The 21,241-nt window shown below is 34.2% G+C and overlaps 1 protein-coding gene across 4 annotated transcripts; it reads left to right on the top strand.

The window, feature by feature from the left end:
- Positions 1–71: 71 nt before the first annotated feature.
- Positions 72–20,839, top strand: Slc35a5 (solute carrier family 35 member A5). 4 transcript variants are annotated; one of them, XM_047563866.1, is made up of 7 exons: positions 72–290; positions 1,102–1,250; positions 2,584–2,682; positions 4,071–4,204; positions 7,298–7,365; positions 14,769–15,549; positions 19,394–20,839. In XM_047563866.1, the coding sequence occupies exons 2-7, from the start codon at positions 1,121–1,123 to the stop codon at positions 19,457–19,459; spliced, it is 1,278 nt and encodes a 425-aa protein (XP_047419822.1). In that variant the 5' UTR covers positions 72–290; positions 1,102–1,120; the 3' UTR covers positions 19,460–20,839. The 4 variants fall into 4 exon arrangements, with proteins under 4 accessions (XP_047419822.1, XP_047419820.1, XP_047419823.1 ...); XM_047563864.1 differs by lacking the exon at positions 72–290 and adding an exon at positions 384–517; XM_047563867.1 differs by lacking the exon at positions 72–290 and adding an exon at positions 421–540.
- The last annotated feature ends 402 nt before the right edge of the window (positions 20,840–21,241 follow it).

Genomic DNA, 21,241 nt, shown 5'->3' with positions numbered 1-21,241 from the left:
GGCCGCGCGGGGCGGAATCGCGCCGCTTCTCGCCTCCTGCCGGAAGCCTAACGCTAAGCGCGCCTGCGCAATGGGCGCCGAGTCCGCTCTTTCCCGGTCGGGACGTTATAGTGCTTTTTTGTTCCGGAATAGAGAGCCGAGGAGAGAGGCTTTTTCGCCTCTGTTTCCCTCTCATAGCTTTCCTTCCTATGGACCCTACAAAGCTACTGCTGCTACTACGGAGCTAAACAGTCACCGTCTTAGCTCTATGATGTGCGTTCCTCCACTAGAAGCTTTTCTGACGGACTGAGGTAACCGCGCCCCGCGGGCAAAGTATTGCGCGTGCGCATGAGAGGGGGCGCGCCAGTCGAGATCCTTACTGCGCAGGTGTGATGAGAGGGTTTCCCTCCCTGTGGAGGGAAACTTGGCCTCTTCTTGAACTGGAGGTGTCTCATTGGTTCACTCACGCTTGCGCCCAGCTGGGTAGAATTGGCATTTTCTTTCCAATCCGGGCAGGCTCCATGTGCGGTGCTTACCGGTACGCTGGGATGCTTTGGGCAGGTACTCACCCGGACTGGGATTTCTTGTCCTCAAGCTGTCACAAGAGGGCCTGAAATTCATTAAATCCAAAAATTGGCTCTTCAGTTTCCTGCACTGGTCGAGTAAAAATTAACAGCTGTGTTTCAGACGTTTTCATTTCGGTCATTATGACAATGAAATCTTTCCCATCAAGCCCCTTTTCTTCATCTGAGGGAAGAGCTGCTACTAAGGAGAAAAAAATATAATTCCGAAATCTTTTCTTCTAGGGAAAAAATTGTTGACGAGTTAGACTGCTTTTCAGCAGTAACAAAATGTCAGTTCCTCACTTACTACCATTGGTCATCATTTCTAATCTGGCCCTGTCTTTTCTCTCTCTCGAGTACTCCCTCTTACCAGATTTTGATTTTTTCATTTCCTTTCCCTATGTTTTTCCTGTATTCCTCAACTTTTTTTGGTTCTGATATAACCCTAACCAGATTACTAAAAATTTCCTATTGTTATGCACAGCCACTGGTATTTGCTTTATGTTTAATTTTTAGGTCTGACAACAGGTTTACTCATGAAAGTGTTTTTCTCTTTAAGGCAATTTAAAAACAGTGGAATGGAAAGAAAGTGCTGTAGGCGACCTGGGTCATGGCCCTTCTCAACAATGTATACATTCCTATTAGGTGCCTTATTCATTGCTTTAAGCTCAAGTCGCATCTTACTGGTAAAATATTCCGCCAATGAAGGTAAGTTAACACTTGCAGTACAGATAGAATCCTTTGTGTGTGTGTGTGTGTGTGTGTGTGTGTGTGTTAAAGGAGAATTTATTCAAGTGTGAAGAATAGAAAAAGAACTCACAGGGATAAGAGGAGACCTGTATAGAATATTTAATCACACATCATCTTTCTTGTCTTTGGTTTCCTTGTGTATAAAATGGAGTTAATAAAACCTTATGAAGTATTTTGCTTCGTATGAATGATAAAGCATGTTTAAATATTATTCTTTAACCTTTCAATCCTCAGCAAGAAAAAATTTTGATAGTGGGTGCAGTTTGGGTCAGGCAAACTTGTAATCAAACCCTTTGTACAAAACATCTCACAACATCTGATTATTGCTTCAGTCAACAGGTGTTTCTGGGCATATAACAAAACTTAATTACAGCCTACTTTGAAATAGATGGGAGGATATATTTAGTCACTTGTTTTTGAGTTAAATCAATGGGTCAATACAGATTATAAGATTTGGTAAGTATGTACTCAAGAAATTGTTGTTTTTTTTAAATGTAAAAGTTTAACCAAATACATCAATTCCATAAAACTGTTCTGAGTACTTCTCACTAGTTATTGATAACACACAAAACCATGATATCTTCACACTAACTGGTCTGCTTGGGGAGTTGTGTGTGTCTCAACTTCAATTAATTTGTCAGGTCCTAGACTAAGTCTTAGCAATATGAGTTCAAAGTGCATAAACCATAGTCCTTAAGAACTCATAGTTTATTTGGGGAGACATAAACACATTGTGAAAATAATAAGTACAGTAATGGAAACTTGGCAAAGATGCAGAGACAGTCTGAGGAAAAGGAAAAAAAAAATGTTTTCACTGTGAAATGAAACACACTGGAAAATTCTGAGTTAAGAAAATGTCATAGATACATGTATCTTGATTTTAACAAGGTAGTCAAGTCACATGAGATGAACCATAAACTGAGTAATAATGCAGCAAGTAAAATCATAACAGCTTGATTAGTCAGCCCCCACGTATTGATTAATGGTCAGTTTAGAAGGTAGTCTGCAATACCTTGCTACAGAACTTTCTTTGCCTTTGGCCCTAAACTCTTCAACATAGTTATTAACATGGATGAAAGCTTGAGGCATGTTTTCCAAACTCAAAGGTAATATAAAGCTAAATAGAAGAGAGATGGCTAATACACTGGATGAACTGTTTGAAAAATTCAAAAAAGTGGAGACAGTTGTAAGAAATTTATTAGTGTAAAGCCAGCTTTTAAGTTTAAAACAATTATTAACTATATATAAACATATAGAATATAGTTAAGAAAACATTTCTGTTATATTTCAGAGAACAAGTATGATTATCTACCAACTACTGTGAATGTGTGCTCAGAACTGGTGAAGCTCGTTTTCTGTGTGCTTGTGTCATTCTGTGTTATAAAGAAAGGTAAGTCTTGAAATGGTACTATGTAAAAAAATCACAGAATCAAAAAACATTAGAACTGAAAATGACAGTTTATATCATTCTGATCTATTATTTTATATCTGAGGAAGCTAAGACACAAACATAATTGTGTTTTGTAGGTAGAGAAATTTGCTCCAAGAAAATGTATTGTAGAGCTGTGCTAGAAAGGACAAAGCTAGTATGCTTCCAAGTGTCCTGTTCAGTACTTTACCTCATACTTGTTCTTTTGAGGATTTAACACCCCAAGTTAGTTTTTTGTTTGTTTTTTGTTTTGTTTTGCTTTGGGGGGGGTACCAGGGATTGAACTCAGGGGCACTTGACCTCTGAGCCACGTCCCCAGCCCTGTTTTATTTTAATATTTTATTTAGAGACAGGGTCTCACTGAGTTGCTTAGCACCTCACTTTTGCTAGGCTGGCTTTTTATCTAAATTCAGGATTTTCTAAATCACTGCTGATGCTGTGCATCATATTGCAAAACAGTTTCCATTTCCTATAGGGAAGTCATCATAGTACACTGAAGTCAAAGAGATATTAGTTCTGAGGCAGAACTGTTAAATAGGGATACTAATCCTTTCCTCAAATATACTGTATAGGTTCTTACTTTGTCTTAATTCTTCATCTCATTTGCCCAGTTATGAACCCTTAGCCCTCTCTTTGATCTGTCTTTTCAGGTAAGGTAAACATAAAATTTAAAGCACCAAAGTGCTTGCCCAGGAGGTTGAATTTTCATATTCAGTGCTTTCAATCTGTACAGAGTTTATTGTTAGTGGAATACATTTCCAATTTAATGAAACTGAAGCATTACTTAGCTTAAACTCTTTGCTTCCTCTCTTTTCATTTTATAGTCTCTCTGTTACAGTATGCCTTCCAAGTGTTTGGCAATCTGGAACTGGATAACAACTCACACTAGAATTAGTAAAAGTTAATTTTAATTGTTTCTAGTTCCATATTTGTAAATTTCCCCATATTAATTCCCTTTCTTGATCTTCTGTGGGGTAGGGAGGAATCCCAACATGAAACTTGCTCTTCCCCACACACTTACTTTAACTTATTGATCTTCCTCTTGCTCTTATGCTCTCAGAGAAGCAAGAGAAACCACATGTGTATCTTGAGTCAACTTCTGCTCTAAGTTAACAGGAATTAAGATAGTATTCCTAAGGATGTTGCAAATTGTTAGTGATGGAACAAAGAGGTGGGTAGAGAGAGACTAGTAAAGTTCTATATTTTTTATGCTAATGGGCACTTATAGAGGCAAGTTTATAAAGCCTCTTTTGACAAATTCTATCAGTGATCAAATGTAATGTACTTTCTCTAAAAATATAGGCTTTCTCATCAAGATCATTTATTTATTCCTCTGTTTCTTTCTGTAGAACCTCATCGAAGTAGAAATTTGAGATGTGCTTCCTGGAAGGAATTTTCTAATTTCATGAAGTGGTCCATTCCTGCCTTTCTCTATTTCCTGGACAACTTGATTGTCTTCTATGTCCTATCCTATCTTCAGCCTGTAAGTAAATATGACAGAGAGAATGCCTTTGAAAAGATAACAGAGATATGAGTTCCAGAACTAATCTATCATTTTCCTAGACTGTGTTCATTTCTTGTTGCTCTCACTGACCTTGCTGAAATTTTCCCAGAATCATTTGAATGTGAAATTATGGATCTGCTTGCCAGATTCTGTCACTGTTAGAGATTACTATATTAAAGTATACTGAATGTTATGGTGGTGTTGCTCCTTGGCCCAAGGGATCTGAAGCCATGCCTCTCTGTGTAACTTTAATCAGTCTGCCTATTTTCTGAGCCATCGTGTGATCAACCTCTAATCTCATTCTCAACATCCAAGCAGACTTCCATGACTAACTCAGAAGATACCTCTCTTACACCTGTTCTAATGTAGTTCAAATGTTTTCTATTTGTGTGGTTTTTCTTTTTCCATTAATTTTATCATTTAACCCGCAAATTGTTTGAGAGTAAGGATTATATCCTCCCAACTGAAAAAGCCTTTGTCACTTTGGAAAGCCATCAGTAATCAGCATTGAAATTTGGTCTTCTGCTTCTACTTATTACTCAGTTTGAGTCAAATGTGTATTCCCATTAACATCTTATAAAATGAACATTTCTATTGCCTTTATTGCCAAAATGTGTTTTAAGTTTCTTTAAAAAGTTGAAGTAGGCATTTTGGTTGTGAGTAGGATTTTTATTGGCACTGATCTCTGTGAAACCTTTTACATATAACCACATGAATTTTAGAACAGGGTGAAAAGGCTCAGTAGCTATAGTAGAAACAGGAGATTAACATTTTTTTTCATAACTTAAAAGCTGTGTAACAAGGCAGATCCCAACTGCACTAAGTTTCAGTTACTCAATTTATTAAACAGAAGTAAACTAATCTAGGTCAGGGATCTGGACCAGTTGATCACCTGAGGTTACTTTTAACTCCTTGACCCATGTTGGTAGTAAGTGCTCATTGTGTCTTCTCATAAATTCTTGTTTCCACTTCTTCTTTTTAGATCCTAGAATTCCTGTGCCCAACAACATAATTATTCACATTCAGTAAATAAATATTTGTTGTATTTTTTTGTATCCAACAAAGAAACTCTAATTTTATACCCCTTTCCTTCTTTTTTTTTTTTTTTTTTTTTTTCAGGGATGCTTAACCACTGAGTCACATCCCTTACCTTTTTAATTTTTTATTTTGAGACAGGATTTTGCCAAATGTTTAGATCCTTGGTAAGTTCCTGAGGCTGATTTCGAACTGGATCCTCCTGTCTTAGCCTCCCAAGCCACTGGGATCACAGGTGTGCACCATGATGCCTGCTTCATCTTTCTTCTTTTTCCTCTGTATTTATAGTTTTGCTTTTCCTTCCCAACTATGTACAAACACAGATATTACAAAGCAAATCACATGGCATACTCTTATATTTCTGTTTGAGTCTATTTAAAGAATTAAAGATACATGAAAATTTGGGCGCATAGAGCTCTTATGTTTTATTTATTTTATAGTACTACATGGAAGGTGTTTAGAATTCATCAAACCAACTAGACTGCTTAATTAAGTGTATTTGCACTGCCTTTGATGTGTTTATCCTGGAACACTACTTCCCTTACTGTTAACCAAACATTTTCCTCATCTTCTCTTAGTCTTTTCTTAACTGGAGGCTCAGAAGAATTTGTTTTGCAGAGACATGCACTGAAAAAAAAAAAAAAAAAATTTAAAGTTTCCCAAAAAAATAAAAGATAAATGGCTAAGAAAGTAGAAGTACTAATTACCTTGATTTGATCATTATATTATATTACATGTATTATATTACATTATATACGTGTATCAAATTATCACCCTTTATGTACCCCATAAGTATTTACAGTTATTGCATGTCAAAGAAAAATTTTAAAAATTCAGTAGAAAAGCAACAATGGTGTATATTTTTAATTATTCCTAGTTTTTCTTGGACTTTTAAATTTAATAAAAAGCTGCTTATTAGCCATGTTTGTTGTCATTAGTGGTTATACGAGACTATTTATAATCTTTGGGGTTTATTTTTTTATTATACTTTTGGTATTAGGGATTAGAGTCAGGGATGCTGTACCACTGAATTTCTTCCCAAGCCCTTTTTATTTTGAGACGGTCTTGCTAAGTTTCCAGGTTGTCCTTGAACTTGAGATCTACCTGTTGTGGCCCTCAGAGTCACTTGAATTTTAAATATGTGTCACCACACCTGGCTCTCTGTGGAGTTTAATCAACTTAAATTGACAGCAAGGAAGAAAGCAGGGTGAACCAAAAATTATTGATATTGTCAGGTCCAGTTATATAGAATTTGATAGAATTTTATGCTTTCCTTTTTTTAATTTGTTAAATTTTTTTATTTTTTACAGACTGCATTTTGATTCATTATACACAAATGGGGTACATCATTTTATTTCTATGGTTGTACACAACATAGATTCATATCATTAGTAAAACTGTATTCAGATTAATAAACATATGCAGATTAATACCATTCTTGTGAAATACGACTGAATTCACAAAAACAGACCACTGTAAAATCTGGCTAACATATTTCTAAGTGTTTAGAATAACTTGAATCAATCCAAAGGGAAAAGTTTGATTTTTGAGTCATTTCATTTCAAGCTGGAAAATTGATTCAATTCCTATAACAGTAAAGATACATAAAAATCTGTCTAAATTTTCTTACCATATAAATGGGCCTAAAGGTACTTCCTACTCACCTACAGAAGCAGTATTAAAAGCCTGTAAAGTTCATTGAAAGCTATGGAAAGTACATTTCATAGGCATGGTAGCTGTTAATTTCTAGACCTAAACCTTTACAAGTCCTAAGTATTTTCAGATCTATAAAGATTATTTACACAGGTATTGCCTGAACTCGAACACACAGTTTAAAAGCCTAAACAATAATTTTGATCATATCTTCATGAATTTAACAAGCAATAAAAATGGAATTTAATCCTCTAGTGAAATAGCTGCCCTAATAACCCCTCTAGTTTTTTACTAAAAAGCTCTTCTTGTCAGGTGAACTACCAAACTGAGAGATTTCTGAGGTCAGTACTCTGGATTGTAATTCTATCTTCTTTTTCTTTCTAGGCCATGGCTGTTATCTTCTCAAATTTTAGCATTATAACAACAGCTCTTCTATTCAGGATAGTGCTGAAGTAAGTAACTTGCTGGGAAAGCATATATCATACTTTAAAATGGCACAGCCTGGTTTCAGATGATATGCTCAGGGCGCTGAGCCCTCAGAATCCCAAGACCAAGATTTTGTTCCTAATTGGCTTTGTGTATTGGGCATATTGTTTAACCCATGTTCAAAGCAACTCCAGTGATAGCCTGTCTAAATCCTCTGTGATCAAATGTATAAAATGTCTTGAGCATCTTGAAAATAAGATAATTAATTGGGTTATACTTGGTACTTTAATTTTTTGTGCCAGATTTTCAAGAAAGAATTCATGAGCTTTTTATGTACAATCGCTAGACACTTAATAGGGAACCAGGAGGTTTCTAAGATATTTAATACATTAGTTCTTGGGAGATGATAGAGTGACAAATTCTTTTTTTAACCCTTTGAGATAAATATATGATTTGATCCCTAATTGGTAAACAATTTGAAGAATCTAATCAAAATGAATAAGAATGATAGGCTTTAGACTTTAAAATGTTATCACCCATCTTTACAATGTCCAGGAGGACCATTGAATAGTATAAACATTTTTCGGTAAATAGGCTCTGCTGCAAAGCAAAAAGCAAAATATCTTAGTCTAAGGAGGCTGATAAAGAGATGGTAGGTACTTAATCTTAGTTTAATTTGTTAATAATGATGATAAAAAGTAAAATTAATTTTTTGCTCTATTTGTCATGCTGGTTTTTAAATTTTACATTCTTTTTATCTTTTTTAAAAAAATTTATTTGTTCAAATTAGTTATACATGACAATAGAATACATTTATGTATTTTGATAAATCATACATAGATGGAGTATAATTTTTCATTTTTCCGATTATACATATGTAGGATCACATCAGTCATGCATTCATATGTGTACATTAGGTAATAATATCTGTTTCACTGTACTATTTTTCCTACCCCTATACCCCTTTCCCTCTCTTTACTCCCCGCTACCGAATCTAAAGTAACTCTGTTTTTCCCTAGCATCACCCCTCCTGCCCTTTATTGTGAATTAGCATCTGTATATCAGAGAAAACATTCAGCCTTCAGTTTTTTTGGGTTTGGCTTATTTCACTTAGCATGTTATTCCACAATTCCATCTATTTACCAGCAAATGCCATAATTTCATTCCTCTTTAAAGCTGAGTAATATTATCTTTTTAATTTCTTATTTCTCACTATGTTATGTGATAGGTGTTCCTTCATAATTGATGTGTACTAAAGGATGGGTAGCTTATATAGAGGCAGCCTAAATGTTTGTTAAATCCATGGTACATTTAATACATAAATTATATGAGATTCTGGAAACATTTGCTCTGAGAAAGCATTCAATGTGATAGTTAATTTGAGAGATTAGAAAAAATTAATAGTACACTTAGTATAGTTTAAATGTTAGATTACATTGAGATTTGCTCTGTGCCTCATGTTCTTCACTTTAGTTGTGAATTGCAAAATTATTCTGTAACTTGCAAGTTAAAAAATGCTAGTTCAAAAGTTTTGAGGCCTTTGAAATCAACATGAAATTCACCTTGTGTATAAAAAATTGAATTCCAGGATAATTTGTGTAAGTGATAATATTTTTGTATTAGTCCCTATGATAAAATGGAGATACACTTCCATGAACCAAAAGAAAAATTGGTTCCAACATATAATAAAATGTTTACAATTTAATAAGAGAATAGAGGTCTCAAATGTGTTTTTTAAAGTAAAAGCTTTTTCAGTGAAATGACAGTTTATGAGGACACGTAGTATAATACTTAAGTTTTTAGGTAATATACAAGTTTATATCAAGATTACATTAAACTTCATTTGCCAAATCATAACATGTATGATTTGAAATTCATTAGTTGTTCCAACTTTTACCCTGTAGTAAATCTAAATTTTTAAGCATTTAGCTATTTGTATTAGGAAAGTTAATTCATATAACCAAATCCATATCTACTTTTACTGTAAATTTTAATTGTTTTAATACTAAATATAATAATAATAATTATATTTTACAAATTTTAATAATCACACTTATGAACTAAAGTAAAAAATATTTTCCATTACTCTTTACCTCTTATTTTCAGAGCAATAATATTGATTCTTAGACATGGTTTGTTAACATCTCTCTGTTTTGAACCCTTGGAAGTGTTTGTACTAAAAAAATAATAAAAACACCCCAGTTTTATTACTTCCATAAAAGCTAAATTAGCTACCTGAGTGGATCTTAATTGTACTAATTCAAAAATTAGCACTGAAGCATCTCTAAATAACAAAGCCACAATACTGTGCTAATAAATATTGTCTTTTATGAGAATGCCTTTTAAGTATTTTATTTAATATTATCTTTTATTACATTTTTAACTTTTGTAATTGTTAAAAAACACTATACATAAGTGACATCTTAACCACTTGATTATATGGTTCTGTATGTTAGGCATGATTATTTTATTGTGCAACCAGTCTGTTTTCCATCTTACGGATTTGAAACTCCGTGAAACAGTAATCAACTCTCTTTTCTCCCTCTAATCCTTGGTAACCACCATTCATTTTCCTTTTTGTTTCTGTGAATTTGACCATTTTAGAAACCTTATGTCAGTGGAATCATACATTCTCTTTTTGTGACTGGCTTCTTGCACTTAGTACATCGTCTTCAAAGTTCTTCTGTTTTGTACCATGCAACAGGATTTCCATCATTTTAGAATCTGAATAATTTTCCTCTATTCAATTGTATTCTCTTTTAATCATTTCATCATTGTTGGTATATGTTATTTGCTTTTCCCTGTTTAATACTACTCTTTGTGGATCATATGATGGTTCCTTTGCCCTTTGCAATGAAATTTTGACTTTGGAGTAGTAACTTAAGAGTTCTATCACATGTTCTTGGTTTATTTGCCATAACTCATTTTTCATTTGGAATATTAAGGTTGTTTTATGCTTGACTCTAACAGAGCCATCAAATACCTTTTCCATATAGGTAAAACATAATAAGGTGCAAAAGTAGGAAAAATTAAGTGGTGATTAATGCAAGAATTTCTTGGAGGAATTTGAAAGTGGGAGAAAAATTACCATTTAAATGTCCTGTTGTTTTTTCCAAAGAAACTCTATGTGACTATAGATTTGTTCTTTGAGGGTAGCCACTGATTCAAAGTGGAAACTGATGGCAGGCATTATGCCTCCCAGTCTACCTTATTGGTTTGCTCTTGCACCTTAGCAGAGCTGTATAATCTTGTTTGTTTTGGCTTTGGAAATAACAGTGTCAACCTGAAAATTGATTTGTTGGAGCAAAAGGTAACCAAGATTAGTTGTTTTTTTTTTTTTTTTTTTTTTACCTACTTTATATGTATAAGGTTCTCTGATCTTGCCAAAGAAAAGCTGTGGGAAGAGATCATTAACAAACATTTTGATACATACACTATCCCAGTCAGCCAAAGAGTTAAGGCAAAGTCCCACTCGGTATTGCAAGCATTTTCTCCAAAATTATTTATTTACTTGACAAAGTTTTATGATTTCTCATAAATCTATTCCAGTCAGCCTCTATGCTACTAGGAAATGTGTTTTGTACAGTTCCTTGAAAATAAGAAATTGTTTCATAACCCACTAAATTGTTTTGATGTTCTGCCTTGATTTATTATGAAAGTTGGTAGAATTATTCTTATCTGATACAATTTGAATGTAATTATTCAGTTACTAGGAATCTTTATATATAGTTATCCTTAGATATTCACAGAAGATTGGTTCTAGGACCCCTGCAGATACCAAATTTATAAATACTCAGGTCTCTTACATTAAATGGCATATTATTTGCATGCTACTTCCATATACTCAGTTTCTTCTAGGTAACTTAAAATACCCTCCATATTCTCATATAGTCAATTATTTGTACGTAATCTAAAATACCTAATATAATGTAAATGTTTTATAAGGTGTTGTCATACTGTATTGTTTGGGAAATAATGAAGTTTGTACATGATCAGATATAATTGTTTTTTGAATATTTTTGATTGGGAGTTGTTTGAATCTATTGATGCAGCACTCATCCATACAGAAAGATGACTGCAAAAATAGTAATCCCCTTTTATCTATGGGAGGTAGACATTCCCATACTCCCAGTGGGTGCCTGAAACTAGATAGTGCTGAACCCTGTTGTAGTGATTTTTCCTATATACACATATACAAATGTAATGTCATTTCCATCTTAACCAAATATTTACCATATGACAACTTTTGCAGTTTCAAGTGTGGCAGCAAAACATATATTTTGTTTTCCTCCTTCTGTTTATTTCCCTGTTGAGAACTTTCCTTTTTGCCTAAAGGAAGCACTGTACAGTATCTCTTTGGCATTTCTGAATTGTTGGCATCACTACTCTTGCTCTTTGAAGCTATTATTAAGTAAACTAAGCATTACTTTGAGCACAGACTCAACTGCAAGTATGATAACTGACTGATGGGTGGGTTGCATATACAACATAGATACACAGGGAAAGGGGATGATTCATATCAAGGTGGGATAGACTAGCTAAAGTCATCCTGCCTCAACATCAAGGAATTTGGAACTTATAAATTGTTTTGTTATGGGATTTTTCATTTGTTATTTTTTGGTTTACATGAGAAAATTGCAAATGGGGATACCATGTGTGTGTGTGTGTGTAAATCTAAATTTATTTTAACTTTGTTTATCTTTTCATCCTTTTGATGAATATCCTTCTATTGTTGAGCTCTAGGGTTTTTCCCTTGAGTATATGTACGGTTTGCTATTTGGAGTTTTTTGGTTTCTTTCTTGTATGACGCTATAGTCATCTGTCATCCATGACTTTTGGTTTCAGTTACTTTAAAGTACATCAAGTATTTGAAAATACTTTCAAAATACTTTTTAAAAGATTTTTATTATTTTTTCCCTAAACTTTCACAATTAGCTTACCTATATGTAATTTGCAACCGGCTTTTTATCCTCTGTGTTATTTGCCTTTAAGTAGTCTTTCTAAAGCCTTAAACTCGGTTTTAAATAAACAGCATTCCTTTTCATAATTTATCACTTATGTCAATAAAGGAGGTCACCAAGTAAAAACATACTTGGGAACAGAGATCTGAAAGCAAACAATTTGCATGGAAGCAGAGGTCATCAGGAAGAATGGTCTTTTAGCTACAAGCAGTCAGCTCCTAACAGTGATTGACTCTGTTTTACTGGAGCAGAGGGGGGATTAGATAAGTGAGCTATTTTATTGCACTGACTAAACTGAAGAATAAACTTTGCCATGTGTAATTGGTCATCATTTATAAATACACAGGTCCTTAGCTAACTGCAAGATAATTGATGAAACTTTATATTTTTTTCTGAAAACATACAATTTCTTAATAATTCTTAATAATTTTTACCTTCTCTAGAATATTGCCTCTGGTGAGTAATTGTTTATAGTAGCTATTCTTTAATTTAATAGTTTTTAATAGTTTGTTTCCAAAAAAAAAGTTTGTTTCCTTAGATTCTTTATTTGCAATGTTACTATTAGGGGAGAATCTCTATCTGCAAGAATTGAAAACTTCTAAAGACACTGTTTTTGCCTCAGTTCTTATGTATAATATTTGAATAATTATTTTTATAAAATGGACATCCATTTTTCATCTCTGTATTTTCTCTACTATTGTTTGCTTTCAACTACTTAATATGTACCAGCTGCACCTTCAGAAATATAAGTAGTTGACGTTTTTGACCTCGTGACGTAGAGCTATAGCTAGCCCCATCACTGAGCTCTAGATCAAATTAGTTAGAAAATTATGTGGATGAGAAAACATGAGAGTGTGTAGACAGGTATGCTGTTATCTAGACTGGTATGTGCATTTCACAGTTTCAAACTATGAAGCTATATAGAAGTATGAGTGGAATCAGACATGTTTTCCTATATATTTATCTTTCATATATATATATCCGGGAACTCAGAATTATTCCTAAAGTTTTTTTGTTGCCAGTTTGGTTTGGTTTAGTTTTTTAGCAATACTGGAGATTGAACTCGGGGTCTTGAGCATCCTAGGCAAGCACACTACCATTAAGCTACATCCCCATCCCTCAGAGTTACTGTTGTGATGATCTAGGACATACAACACTATGACTCAAATCCATTCCTTACTCTTTCATAATATAGACCTTTGGGAAGTCACTTAACCTCTTAAGACAGCTTTCCTCCCCCAGAGCCTTACCCTAAAATGTAGGTGCTCAGTAAATGTTCCAATAATATCAAAAAAGTCTTAGGACTTCTGGATTTCATGTATAGCTTTACTCTTCTGTCTTTTCTTATGTCATTCTCTTTTCTGGCCTTCTCCCTTCTTTATCTAACTAATTTATCTTCTAACATCAAAGTTTGTTCTCCAGAAGCATCCCAGAGTACCATAACCCTAGATATCCCTTCATTCTTCCTTAACATTGTACATTCTTGTTGTCTTTTTGTAGACACTTCACTCTGCCCGGAGATGACCAATTTCCTTTTTATATTACAAACTTCATTTTGTTTTTCATCTCATATGTCATTTCCTCTTTGAAGTCATACCTGACTTTGTTCACAGATTCAAGTGCTCCTTCCTCAGTGTACTCCAGTTGTTCCATAGATCATTTGTCATTCATTCTACTGCCATTATTTATTTGTTTTATAGCTCTCCTTATTAAAGTATAAATTCTTCCAGGAGAAAGATCAAGGTTTTATCTCCCCAATCTGCCTGGCATGTAGTAGCTGCTTATTAAATGTCTGTTGAACTGAATGCTTCAGCAAAATGGAATAATAATTCATATCTCCTGTATCTCACAAGTCTGTTGTACAGCAAAGTGAATTAATAAAGCATTGTTAGGTTTTTTAAACTAAAATACTTCCCCAAAAGTCTCTTTTTCCTTACCTTTTCAGCCAGCAGTTAATAGTATAATGCTCTTCAGATTAGGACCTAGGGGCTAGCTTCCTTAAATATTTTGTGGGTCATGAACACTTCTGAAAATTTGATCTCCTTTGTAGGTGGGGAGTTCACCTGTATAGATTTCTGAAGCTCCTCTACATTCTTTCTGGTTTCTAAAAACCAAGTGGTGAATCACTGCTGTAACCAATGCTATAGCACAATAAAAGTTACTGTACCAAGATATCTCTGAATGTAGATGGGGTACTTTGTTAAACTTGCTGCCTAAAAGGAAACCTACATGTGCCGAAATGATTGAATGGCCTTAAGGGAAAGTTATTATAAAAGCAAATTAAAATATCAAGTTTGAGACACAAAGATACCACCAGCAGGTTTTCTTTGAACTTGAAGTATAGGGGAATGCTGGCAAAAACTGAGGATAGTTTATTCAACCAAGTACTTGAGTTTCTGAATTTTCAGTATAAACAATGAATACAGGTGGGAAAGATAGTAAAATCTTGTTTTTCATCTTTGGAACAGGCGGCATCTAAACTGGACACAGTGGGCTTCCCTCCTGATTCTCTTCTTGTCTATTGTGGCCCTAACTGCTGGAACTAAAACTTCACAGCATAACCTGGCAGGACATGGATTTCATCATGATGCCTTCTTCACCCCATCCAATTCCTGCCTTCATTACAGAAGCGAATGTTCCAGAAAAGATAATTGTACTGCAAAGGAGTGGACTTTTCCTGAAACTAAATGGAACACCACAGCCAGAGTTTTTAGTCATATTCGCCTTGGCTTGGGCCATGTTCTTATTATAGTACAGTGTTTCATTTCTTCAATGGCCAATATCTATAATGAAAAAATATTAAAGGAAGGGAACCAGCTCACTGAAAACATCTTCATACAAAACAGCAAACTCTATTTCTTTGGCATTCTTTTTAATGGACTGACACTGGGCCTTCAAAGCAGTAACCGTGATCAGATTAAGAACTGTGGATTTTTTTATGGCCATAATGCATTTTCAGTAGCTCTTATTTTTGTAACTGCATTCCAGGGCCTTTCAGTGGCTTTCATTCTGAAGTTCCTGGATAACATGTTCCATGTCTTGATGGCCCAAATCACCACTGTCATCATCACAGCAGTATCTGTCCTGGTCTTTGACTTCAAGCCCTCCCTGGAGTTTTTCCTGGAAGCCCCATCAGTCCTTCTCTCCATTTTTATTTATAATGCCAGCAAGCCTCAAAGTCTGGAATATCCACCTAGGCAAGAGAGGGTCAGAGATCTAAGTGGCAATCTTTGGGAGCGTTCCAGTGGGGTAAGTTTGTGAGGATACTGCTTTTTTACTTGTTCTTCTGCAAATTGAAAACATGTTTATTCAAGGAAAAATAAAGATACTATTGGATCTCTGTGACTGTTTAAAATCAGTCAACAGACATGCATTGATGTTTGCAAAGGCTCATGATAAATGCTATCAGAGATGGAGAAAAGTTTAAATTATCTCTCAAGGACTTTATGTGTTGATAGTATCAGGAGCTATTATAGAATCATTAACCTGGAAGATGCCTCACAGGTCTTGTCCAGTTTCCCTAGCTTTATGATTGGAGAAACTGGTTAAGTGCTTTACAGGTAATAGATGAAAGAGTTAACAGTAGATCCATAAGGTCTGACACCTCATCTCTTACTCTTTGCACTGCACAATAGATGGAATAATAAGCCTCATTCATAAAAAGAAGTTGATCTTCTATGTTGGTCAATCTTCTTAAATGGAAAAGTTAGCCCTTTAATCTTTCTTATATTTATAAACCACAGTGTGCCAGAAGGGCAGAATTTCTTTTAATTTACTAAGGAAGGTAGTTTCCAGAAGGATCTTTACAAGTAGGAGAAAAAAATTCTCTAGAAAAATGCTTATATAGTTATTCTGAATATTTGCCAGGTTGCCTACAATCATTTTGGAAGGATCTTTCAGTCATGTTATAAGTAAATTAATAGTCTTTTGGAGATTCAATTAAGGAGTTAAGTATGTTTAAATGAAAAATGGAATGAACTCTTCTATATAGCTTTAGATCTACAATTTTCATGAGTATGCAAAATATGAACTGTTTTACACGGTGAACACATTCACAGGTTTGTCCTTTGGGAAAATATGTTACTTATTAGTGGTCATGGCAGACCTTCCAAAAGTGTCATACCTCTCAGATGGTAATAAAACACATCTGAAGATGAAAAATTTAGAAATTTATATCCCAGTTGCCCCAGTCCCAGACAGTATACATTCAGAATTCTTCTTTTTTCCCCCCCAATGGGCTGATAATACTATTTACCCTAATTTTTAAGTAAAATAAGATCAATTTAGGTAGTTAGACTATTTTAAAATTTTTCCTCCATCCTTTCATCGTTTCACCTCAAGACCAGCAGATGGTGCTCCTTACTTTACTTATGTTGTTAACTTTTGAGTACATTTTACTTGTTTTAAGCTTAATTTTTTATTAGAACATTATAGTTATACATAGTACTTGGATTCCTTTTGAAAAAAATCATACAGTCTTGGAATTTGATTTACTTCATTTTGATCCCTATCCTCCTACTTCCTTTCCCTCCTCCCTCCCCTTGTTCTTTGTCTACTCTGCTGATCTTTCTTTTGCACATTTATTTATTTTTGATTGGTGCTTTCTACATATATACAAAGGTGAAATTCACTGTGGTATATTTTTATATGCACATAGTGTGATTTTGTTGAATTCATTCTGCATTTTCTCCCCTTTCCTGTTCCCCTTCCCTTGCTCTCAATCTCCTACTCCACCTAACTTCCCTATATGTTTATGGTATCTAATCCCCCACCCTCCTTTTCCCCCCTTATTTTTCTGTAGCTTCCATATATGAGAGAAAATATTCAACCCTTAATTTTCTGAGCGTAGCTTATTTCACTTTGCATGATGTTCTCCATTTCCATCCAATTACTGGCAAATGCCATGATTTCATTATCCTTTATGGCTACCACATTTTCTTAATCCATTCATCTATTGACAGACACCTGGGCTGGTTTCATAATTGACTGTTTTTAATTGTGCTGATATAGACATTGATGTGACTGTATCACTATAGTGTGCTGATTTTAGTTCATTTGGATAAATATCAAGGAGTAGGATAGCTGGGTCATAGGATGGTTCCATTCCTAGTCTTTTGAGAAATCTCCATTCTGCTTCCTAGAGTGGTTATACTAAAATGCAATTCCATCAACAATGTGTGAGTGTAATTTTTTCCCACATTTATTTTTTATTTGTTTTTTTTATTTTTTGGTACCAGGAATTGAGCCCAGGGGCACTTAACCACCGGGCTACATCCCCAACCCCTTTTTGTATTTTATTAGAGACAGGATCTCCCTGAGTTGCTTAGGGCCTCGCTAAGTTGCTGAGCCTGGCTTTGAACTCACAGTCCTCCTGCCTCAGCCTCCTGAGCCACTGGGATTACAGGTGTGTGCTGCCATGTCCAGCTGTTTGTATTCTTGATAATTTTGCCATTCTAACTGGAGCAAGATGAAATCTCAGTATAGTTTGGATTTGTGTTTCCCTTAGATATGGTTGAACATTTTTTTCACATATTTGTGGGCTATTTGTTTTTTTCTTTTGAGAAATATGTTTTAGTTCTTTTGCTCATTTATTGAATGGGTTATTTGTTTCTTTGAGGTTAATCTTTTCAAGTTTTTTATATATTCTGAATATGTAAATTTTTATATATTCCCTGTCAGAGGAGTAACTGACAAAGATTTTCTCCAATTCTCTGGGCTCTCTCTTCACACTCTTATCATTTTCTTTGCTGTATTGAAGCTTTTTAATTCGATGGCATCCCACTTATTGGTTCTTGGTTTTATTTCTTGAACTTTAGTGGTCTATTAAGGAAGTTGGTGCCTGCATCAGTATGATGGAGTGTTAACTTTGTTTTCTTCTAGCAGTTGCAAAATTTCTGGTCTAATTCCTAAGTCTTTGATCCACTTTGATTTGATTTCAGGGCAGGGTGAGAGATAGGGATCTAGTTTCATTCTTCTACATGTGGATATCTAGTTTTCCCAGTACAGTTGTTAAAAAGGCTATCTTTTATCTGCCATATATTTTTGACTCCTTTGTCAAGTATCAGATGACTGTATCTGTGTCTTCTATTCCATTGGTCTTCATGTCTATTTTGATGCCAGTACCATGCTTCTCTTATTACTATAGCTCTGTAGTATAATTTCAGATCAGATATTGTAATGCCTCCAGCACCATTCTTCTTGCTCAGGTGGCTTTGGCTATTCTGGGTTTTTTATTCTTCCAGATAAATTTTAGGACTGCTTTTCTAGTTCTGTGAAGATTGGCATTGATAGAATGGCGTTGATATTTTGATGGGAATTGCACTGAATCTGTATATTGCTTTTGGTGGGATGACCATTTGACAATATTCTGACTATCCAAGAACTTGGGAGGTCTTTCCATCTTCTAAGGTCTTCTTCAATTTATTTCTTCAGTGTTCTATAATTTTCATAGTAGAGATTTTTCACCCCTTGGTTAGATTGATTTTCCAGGTTTTTTGGTTTTAACAGTTGTTTTGTTTTCTGAGGTTATTGTGAATGGGATAGTTTTCCTGATTTTTTTTCTCAGGAGAATCACTGTTAGAGTGTAGGTCCGCTATTGAATTATGAATGTTGATCTTGTATCCTGCTACTTTGCCAAATTTATCGATCAGCTCTAGAAGTCTGGTGGAGTTTTGGGGTTTTTCTGGATATTGGATCATGACATCAGGAAACAGCTAATTTGACGTCTTCTTTTCTTATCCTTTTAATTATCTTCTCTTACCTGATTGCTCTGGCTAGCGTTTTAAGAACTATAATGAATAGAAGCAGTGAGAGCGAACATCCTTGTCTTTTCCTCATTTTAGAGGAAATACTTTCAATTTTTTTCTCTTCACTTTGATTTTGGCGTTGGGTTTGAGGTAAGTTCCTTCTATTCCTCATTATACTTCTAAAGTTAACTTTCCAAATATTTATTTAACTTGGCCAGATGATATTCACAATTTAATCAAAGATCCTGATTTACATGTTAGATAAGACTTCTTCTTACTGATCATTAAAAATTTGACCTTTTAAATTTTGTTTTAATTAATTACTGATTTTATCTATTTCCTTTTAGGATGGAGAGGAACTGGAAAGGCTTACCAAACCCAAGAGTGATGAGTCAGATGAAGACAATTTCTAATTGGTACCCAAATAGTTGGCAGCTCTCAAAAATTGTATTTTCACATTTTCAATATTTGTAATATTTATGTTTTCATTTTGATAAACCAAGGATGTACTAAAGCATAATACTCTTTGTATATATCTAATCACTCCTAAAACGGTTCCATCCCAAGGCTTAAATTACCCAAAGGGTGAAAAATTTTCTGAGGAAATGACACAAAATCATAGCATAGAGACCATATTAATAGCCCAGTGTTTAGTAAGTCAGCAACATGTATTTGCAGATAATTTTCTTTGTACTCCAAGTTTCCAGAAAAGTAATCATGTTAAATATATCCTATATGCAGATAGAGATCAGTTTGCCAGATATCATAATTATATAGTTCTAGTATGCATGTCACAGTCTTCCCTTTTTTATCATAAATAACATCTAGGTTGTTTCCCAAACTTAGAGACTATAGAGATAATCATTTTGCATTTAAAAAGCAATGAAACTAAAAATTTTGGCTGGAGGGCATGACTCTGCCATAGTTTGGGGATGATGTAGTCTGTGCTAAATATTTTGCTGAAGAAGCAATTTTTCAGAAACAAAATTTCAGAATTTTAATTTTTAGAAATTTATGGGAATTTTTTTTAGTAATTATCTTTCATTGTTTTATATATAAGTAAGCTTCATATAGGTGAAGTTGGTTCCCAAGTTACCATAGTTAACACTTGCATTTTAAATCATTTAAGCAACCATTGTGAGTTTTTTTCCTCCTCTTCAATTTGTGTATCTCAACATCTTGACATCATTGCTCTTGAATTATTACATTTGGGAAAATTAATATAAAGGCATGTTTAATTAGTTATTAATTAATGCTTGTGACTGTTAATATATCTTTATATCATATCCTGTTTCTGAGAGTCAAGACACTGGCTTCATAATCATACAAGATTATCAGTAAGACTAAGAGTTCCTTTTAAAAGGATCATTTTGCAAATAACTGTTGACTTTTAATGAAATATAAATAGTATAACCCTAAAAATAGGAAATCACTTTAGAATAATAGTTCTTACTTATAAGTGCATGGTATTTTTAAAGGTACTTTCTCATGCAGCCAATTGACTCTGTTAGGTAGAGCTATCAGGTGATAGATAATTTAAAAACAAGAAAACAGTGACTTGTTCAAGGTCATGCAGCTGAGGACAGGGTTAGTTAATAACACTGTATATTTACAAAGTCTTATACTATAAATTTAAGTGATAAGATGTCAGGGAGCCTACACATTTCTTCTTTTTTTCTCTTAATTTTTATATATGTAAGATAATGCTATTATATAATCCATCTGTGATATCCTGAATAATGTGACTGTCAAGAATTGGTCGCAATTTGTGATTAAATTAATTACTAAACCTGTATCTGTGTCACCACTCTTTCATATGAGGTGGGATGTGGAATTTTTTTATTCAAGAAATGGAGCAATGCAAAAACTGAAACAGCTTTTGAAACTTTCATTGAGTATATTTTGACATCTAAAAATAGCAAAACTATATACCTTAACGTAGAACATAGGCATTCCCATCAGATTTATGTGAAACAGGAAGATGATATCTATCATGGCAATCTATTTTAAAGGTAGTGAAAACAAGGTATAGAACCTCACTTTTAGGAAATATAGTATGCACAATGTTTTTGTTTTTTTTTTTTTTTAGCTGGGCATGGTGGCAATACCTATAATCCCAGCAACTTGGGATGCTGAGGCAGGAGGATTTCAAGTTTGAGGCTAGCCTGGGCAAACTTAATGAGAATCTACCTCAA

Source organism: Sciurus carolinensis, chromosome 9 (assembly GCF_902686445.1).
Source record: "Sciurus carolinensis chromosome 9, mSciCar1.2, whole genome shotgun sequence".
In the NCBI taxonomy this organism is placed as follows: Eukaryota; Metazoa; Chordata; class Mammalia; order Rodentia; family Sciuridae; genus Sciurus; species Sciurus carolinensis.
This window is presented reverse-complemented; position numbering and strand designations above follow the sequence as displayed.

Coding starts and splice junctions, on each gene's coding strand:
- Slc35a5 (XM_047563864.1), top strand. Junction 2,683..4,070: donor ATTCTGTGTTATAAAGAAAG/GTAAGTCTTGAA, acceptor TTCTTTCTGTAG/AACCTCATCGAAGTAGAAAT. Junction 4,205..7,297: donor TCCTATCCTATCTTCAGCCT/GTAAGTAAATAT, acceptor TTTTCTTTCTAG/GCCATGGCTGTTATCTTCTC.